At 39.4% G+C, this 7,048-nt stretch overlaps 1 protein-coding gene across 5 annotated transcripts in view; it reads left to right on the forward strand.

The window, feature by feature from the left end:
- The window catches only part of DCC (DCC netrin 1 receptor), a 1,130,593-nt gene extending 1,124,716 nt beyond the window's left edge, over positions 1 to 5,877 (forward strand). For all 5 annotated transcript variants that reach the window (XM_058277746.1, XM_058277743.2, XM_058277744.2 and 2 more), the window contains exon 29: positions 567 to 5,877. In XM_058277746.1, coding sequence (XP_058133729.1) covers positions 567 to 656 — 90 coding nt within the window. In that variant the 3' untranslated portion in view covers positions 657 to 5,877. The remainder of the gene's footprint in view (positions 1 to 566) is intronic.
- The last annotated feature ends 1,171 nt before the right edge of the window (positions 5,878 to 7,048 follow it).

The following is a 7,048-nucleotide window of genomic DNA, read 5'->3' on the forward strand; positions in this document are numbered from 1 at the left end:
CACCTTTCATTGATCAAGCTCCCATGCAAAAATAGGCCTATATTGTGTTCCCAGGAGAAGTCTGGTGGTGTGAATTCTGCATAGACCCTCATGGATTACCTATTGGAAGAAAACTGAGCTAAAATATTGAATGGGCACCCTGTGCCTGACATTGTGATAGGCAGCTCAGAATGTCTTTTGAAATACATATTCATATATATGATATTCATCATTTTACAAAGGAGGAAAACTATACATTAGGGAGCTTCTGTACTTCATCCAAGACCACAGAGCTAGGGATTGGTGGCATTTGATTTGAAACAAGACCTTTCTGACTCTAAAGCTGTTTCCTGATCTCAGGAATGAAACCAGTGAAACAGTAAGCAATCATTCGTCACCACATCTTTTATTACAAGTATCTTCATTTGACAAACATATTCTGAGGACAGCTCTGGCTCTGGGTCACTGTGAGGCTTGGGAATACGGGGGTGGGGGGTGGGGGAATCAACTAGCCATGGCTCCTGACCTCATTGAAGGAACTTATTGCTATTCACCTGTACTAACCCTTTGCTCTTTTCTCTCCACAGGTGTATGAACAGGATGATTTGAGTGAACAAATGGCTAGTTTAGAAGGGCTAATGAAGCAACTTAATGCCATCACAGGCTCAGCCTTTTAACCTGAATTGCCAAATGGATGAAGTGAATTTTCTGGAAACTCTGCAGCATACCAATTACCCCTAAACAGCACACCTGTGTCCAAGAGTTCTAACCAGTGTACAGGTCAACCATCAGGACCACTCTGATAAGGAAGATTCTGAAGTAGTTCAGAAGGAATAGACAGCTCTTCTTTCATAGGCATCAGGAATTTTTCAATGATGATTATGGGGTCCCTAAACAAAAGCAAAGATGCATTCTCACTGCAATGTCAAAACTGAAGCTGCTAGAATAGTTCCAGGTCTTTGCCACTGCAGTGATAATGTATCATAACTAATGCCTGTATTTTACTTCATCAAGACCTGTTGTTTTCTTTATGTGTAGGTCTAGTCTTACAAAATGCAAGTGCATTATTTAAGCCTGCTTACCTTGCCGTGGTAAATCACTCGGTGCAAGCTCACTGTTAAAAGTACCAAGCACCCACAGGAATCCTCTCACTACATAGCACCAAAGGATTGGATGTTTTTTTCTGACAGCACAAAAAGGTAAATAAACAAACAAAAGGCCAGAAGGTCTATGTTTTGTAATTCACTCATCTTGCACAAGTGGTGGGTATTAGCAAGTGGCTGTAAAAGTCACCCATTTTTAGCAAGTGCTTGCCAATCCACCCTTGGTTAACATTTATGTCTGGAGAACAGGAACATAAAAATCTGCAACTAGTGGCATCCTGCCAGCAGCAGTACATTTCTGAAAGAGGATACAATATGCAATCTTTTCAGACACACAGTAATTATGTGCTTAAGCTGGTAATAGAACACTTTTCAATTTCGGTGGCTTTTGTGCCATACCACACTGTGATGACATCTCAGAGCTTCACCAAGGCCATCTTCCTTGGGAGCCTGGATGGGAGAGAAGCAAGTCCTGCCTCCCTGGGCTCTCCTTGGTGGCCAGCCTTGGGTGAGGTGGCCAACTCCACACTTTGCTTGGCCTCCAAGCCACTGGCCTCTGTACCCCTCTGTGGAAATGGCAGACCCTCTGAGAGCAGGCCCTGGGCAAAGGAATGAAAATAGAAGGCAGTTTCCAACAGTACAATCTCCTGAGAGATGCCAGTTCTGCCATTGGGGTCCTCCTCACTGACCTAGACTGGGCAGCATTGGTGAGTGGCAATCACAAGGCCAAGTTACCAAGGGAGTTGCTGGTCCCATGGCCAAGGAGGAGTAGAGGGGAAAGCCCCACTTGATACCTGGACATGACACAAATCCAGTGGATGCTTTTCAAGGCAGCATCTTTATTGTGGGCTAGAATTTTAAACTTCGATTGCCATGTTTGTCTACAGCTTGGAAGGAGCTGAAATTAAGAACATTTTGTATGCACTGTCTTAGTTTCCGAATTTTCAGCTGCATTCGGAGGTAATCCCAGTTTATGCAGCTGAATCTCCAAAAGGAAGCTAGTTTGCATATTTATCAGTTAGGAGACTCGAAAATCCAGTAAGAGAGTTTCAGCTGAATTGTTCCTTTCAGCTCTGCCTTTGATTTCAAGCTTGAGTAGGTCATAATTTTAAAAGAGCATAGAAAGGATAGGATCTTTACAACCTAATAGCTCCTTTTATTAGGTGGGTAATTATATTTGAATCCCTGAATGAAATATTTTGAACAAAATGGCACTGTAACAGAAGTAATAATTCAGATTATTTTTTTACAGTTTTATGTTGGGAAGGAAATCTGATGTCAAAGAGAGGGCTTGTTCAAATGCTTCATTAGAAAGTCCAGTCCATTTGTAAAATCGTCCCTTCAACAGAAGTGCTTGTTCAATTCACTAAGATTTTCTGGAAGTCCTTCTGAAGAACTATGTGGTATTATCCCATGGCAAAGATTATTTTTATACAACAACTGGGCACTTGCTAGAAAACCCTCCTGTGATCCTAGAATCAGGCATTTCTTAACATGATATGGAATCCTACAGAAAAATCCATGCCTCCAAAAGAGAAAATGTTCAATAGGCTAGCATAACATTCACCATGCCCCAGAATGTCTTCCTCTCTCTGATACTCACAAAAGAGGAGTATTATTTGAAAGCCTTCTGCACCCATGAAGAGTCATCCTATGTGCTCTGTTTGTTTAGAAAGGGCTGCCAATCTCAGGCTCAGAATGAGGTATCCTTCATTCTGGAAGATATCGCTGGACAATCAAAAGAACTAACATTTTCACAAAATTCTGGAACCCTTAAGTCAAAGTCAATGACCTTTAGAAGTAAATATTATAAAAATAATTTGAAAATACATGTTATCTGTATTTAGGAGGAGGTTTATTGCTGTTGCATGTTCTTGAATCTTTTTTCATTAAACAAATATAGTAGTTTATTTCAGTAATTGGCAATGATAATAAGTCTTAGCTCCATGCCTTAAATATGCGGCAGAATCCATTCAAATACTCTCAAGAGACCCTCATGTGGTCCACCTGGTGGTTTCAATATGGGAGCATATAGTCACCACAACTTCTTTATGACTCTCTTCCCCAGCCCCTAAAGGGTTCACACATGTGTTCAAGTGTCTGCTCAAGTTTTAAGGTAACTTTTTAATTTCCCTGTTTCCTGGCCTCTTGAAAAGAAATAACCTGTGAATACTGCAACACACTCTATTTTGCTCCTTCTCTGAGTCTTGCTTCTGGCATGCAGGGCTTTTAAGCTCATAAATATTACGTATTCCCATAGGGTGATGCTTGACAGCCAACCTAGAACACTGCCACCAGGATTCATTTCTCTCCAGAAAGGGAGAAAATGAAACTGGGCCAGGCATGCTCAGAACTGCCCTCTACCATGGCCAAATGTCAGGCAAAACCCACCTCTTGAAAAAGTTCAGTATTTTTCTTTTATATTTTATCCTGATAAGGGAGCTATTTCCCCTTTTGGAAATGTCTGCAATTGTTAAACACACAAAAATGATATCTCAAAAGGTGTAAAGAATATATGGATGAGGCTGTGGCCAAAAGTTAAATATTCCTTAGTGATTCACATGTGATAAGAATCCAGCCATAGTGGTGGTTTCATATAACAGAGCCATAAGCTTCTGGAATACTTAAATAATGGAACTTCATATCTGAGTATTACAAAATGCACACTCAATTGAAAACTCTGAAGAAAATATATCAAGTCAATGATATGAGGTGACATTTTAAGGCTTCCCTCCCAGAGGTTGGATATGATATGAATTAGTCTTTTCAAACTAAGGGTTGTTCAAAATGTGAGGCATGTCCAGCCTCTTGCCTTGGCAGCAGCTGCTAAAAGACAGCCAGCCAGCATTAGCGTGACTTTCCAGACAACGTGCTGAAATTGTGAAGTATGGCCCTCATTGTCTTTTCCAATAAAGAATCTCTAAGTACAGGTCTTCCTGGATGCTGTAATGGTCTGTGCTTGAAAGCAGGTTGTGGATTCTTATCCACCTTTTTAATATTTCTCTGGCTTTGTTTAAATGAGCATCATAAGGTCTTCTCCAAATTTATTAAGAGCATCTCAGATGCAGAAGCTTGCTTGGTATTCCAACAAAAAGAAGCTTACCTCTAAAGGGACCAGACTTGCCATTTTAGATTAAAAGGTTTCCCAGACTCATACTTCTTGTAGTTTTGGAATGTCCATTTCCAGTCAATGAAAGAAAGGCAAATAGAAAGATGCCCAAATTTTTGGTGTGTTTAAAGAAAACAAAATCATCTGAACTTTAAAATAATGTGGAACAGGGTTGTTCCTCCTCTCTCACGCAGTTCACTTTATGCTCTTACAGGCCATCCTGAAGGCCAGAACTTAGTACCCTGGTCTGTTCATAACCAAACACACAACACACAGCCCACAACATTCTAGAACTGCAGAAGCAGTCACACTCAAATCTGTACCTTGGTGTTGTTTTCACTCATTTTCAAAAGCAACATTTTACTCCTAATTTTTCTGGTGACATTCAGAAGTGAGTTAAATATTGTGTGGAAAACCTTTTCACTTGATTCCATTGTTTTAAACGAAATTGAATACTTTGGAAAATCATAGACTTGCTGTTTTGTATGCTATTCCATTCCATTTTAAAAAGCTATGTGCCTATTTCTCAATGTACTTTCTATCCAAATACCTAGTCCCAAAAAGTATTAATTCTGAAAAGAAATGCCTGAATGTTTCCTGATGAGTTTGTACAGGAGACCAGCTACCTTGACCATCTCATCAAGTGAATAATACTCTGGATCTGGGCCCTCTGTTGCTGCCATTGGATAATATTCACTTGGCAGGCTTCCAGCCGCACTCTGAAGGATTTGTTCTCTTGCTCTTAGTAGAGAGCCTTTGTCATTGTCATCCTATGATTTCTGTTGGTTGGAGAACAACAGCAAAACTCTAGAAAATGTCAGAAATAAAGAGGCATGGGCCAAGGGATCTCACTGTGTTCTGAACGAGTATTTTCAGATGCAAGAAAGGAATGTTAGGGAGGAGAAATGCTGTTTTTTATTATTGTAGGGTAAACCGACAATTCTGAACTTTGTGAATTGTCAGTTTGGGAATGGGTGGGTGGGTATGGGGTGTACTTTTTATAAGTAATATTTAATTTATTATTTAGAGTGGCTTCTTTTTGGATAATTTATGATAAAAAGGGAGATCTGGTTGGGAATCTAGATTCGGCTATTAAAGCTGCAGTGTTCCATATAGAATGTCCTCGGCTGAGTATGAGGATACTCCCAGGCAAAGCCTTCATGCTCCATCATCACTGCCTTCTCCCTTTCCAGGGTCATTCAAGCAGAATAACATCAAACGTAAAATATTTTGATAGCATTTTGCAAATCAATGCTACTCATGTTCTCAAAGGGCTTTGCAATTTGAACAAATTGTTAGAGTGCTAGTGATAAGTTTCTTTGGTAGAAATGGGTATGCTACAGCTTTAACTAGCCTTAGTGGAAAAAGAAATGTTTTGTTGTTACAAAACACCTTTCAAAAAAAGGTATTTTGAGACTACAAAATGTTTCTTTAAATTGTTGGGACTCTAGCATTGTTAACCAAATTAGACTAGTGATTGCAATATTTAAGTGTAAATCTTGTTCTATGAGGAAAGAAACTTGCTTACAGTTTAAACAAATGGCTGTTTCTACACATGATCTTGTATACTACTACATGAGGATAAAGGGGTTTTGTAATCACTGTAGAACAGTCTCATTCATTTTTTATAGAAATGTTATTCCAATGGTGCATTTTTTTGTTTAATAAATAAAGTTTTGATACAAAGTTCTCTCTTCGTGTTATTTATATTAATTGGTTGGCCTTGACCCTGTTCAGCCCCAATCCCTACCTGTCTAGACTCATCCTTTGGCCACATATCATATTTTATTGACATCTGTGGCAGAAGCTGTCATAGCTCTGCCATATCACCTTGGATGCCGACACCATTTTCATCTGCACTCCCAATGTGCTTTCAGTTTCAAAGCCTTTGTGTGGGAGGGCAGCCCTGGGCTGCCAGTAGTTGCTTTGCCTGCATGCACAAGAGAGCTGGAAATGCCTAGTTGATCTTTAACCAATGACTGATTCTCCAGTCCCTTTGCCCCCTGATTGAGATAACTCTGTGGTGTGACCCAACGTATCTCCTGAGTTCCCCTGCAGGACTGAGCCAAAGAGACTCTGTGAAGCTTCCCCTGATATATCACACCTGACTTGACTCTCCTCCCTTCCCTGCCCTCGCTTCCACAGTCCCCTAATGGTTTTTCCTGGGAGCACTTCCTAATAAATCACTTTCACGTAAATCTTCATGTCAGGGTCTGCTTTGGGGGAATAAAGCCAAGACAAGACCTTCTATCTTTATTCCCATTCCAACACACCAACGTCGAATAAATGAAGTACTCTCCCTCTTCTACAAATATTTCATTTTCACAGTGTCAATAGCAGAACATAAGGACCCAATTGTTGAACAATATATAGCTATAAGAGAGCTATAAGTATTTGAAAATTCTTGGGCATCTGATTTTTAAGAGCAAAGTCTTTAAGAGAATCATGTATTCATAAAAGGTTTGTTAACTCTTTGGAGCAAGCAGAGAACTCTTCAAAAAGTTATTTCAAAGCAGTGCATCACAGATAACAGGATAGGTGGAGACTTTAAAGGTCATCTAGCTCTTCCCATTTTCTTCAACCTATATTATTCCATCTAGGGAAAAAAATTATGTTTAAAGATCTCCAAATAAAGATATTCCAGAACTATCTTCTAAATGCTGATATTTGTTCCATGACTCCTGAAATATAAATATATAACAGCAAATGTATCAAAGGAGAGTGATGCACAATGAATGGAAGCAAAACATTCATCAGTCTCTTTTATCTCAGACATATATTACATATCATATTCAATTTATGTAACCATCTCTTTAAAAAGAATGTTGTTTTTATGGAAGTTTATCAAAAAGTATTA

Source organism: Dasypus novemcinctus, chromosome 16 (assembly GCF_030445035.2).
Source record: "Dasypus novemcinctus isolate mDasNov1 chromosome 16, mDasNov1.1.hap2, whole genome shotgun sequence".
NCBI classification, from domain to species: domain Eukaryota; kingdom Metazoa; phylum Chordata; class Mammalia; order Cingulata; family Dasypodidae; genus Dasypus; species Dasypus novemcinctus.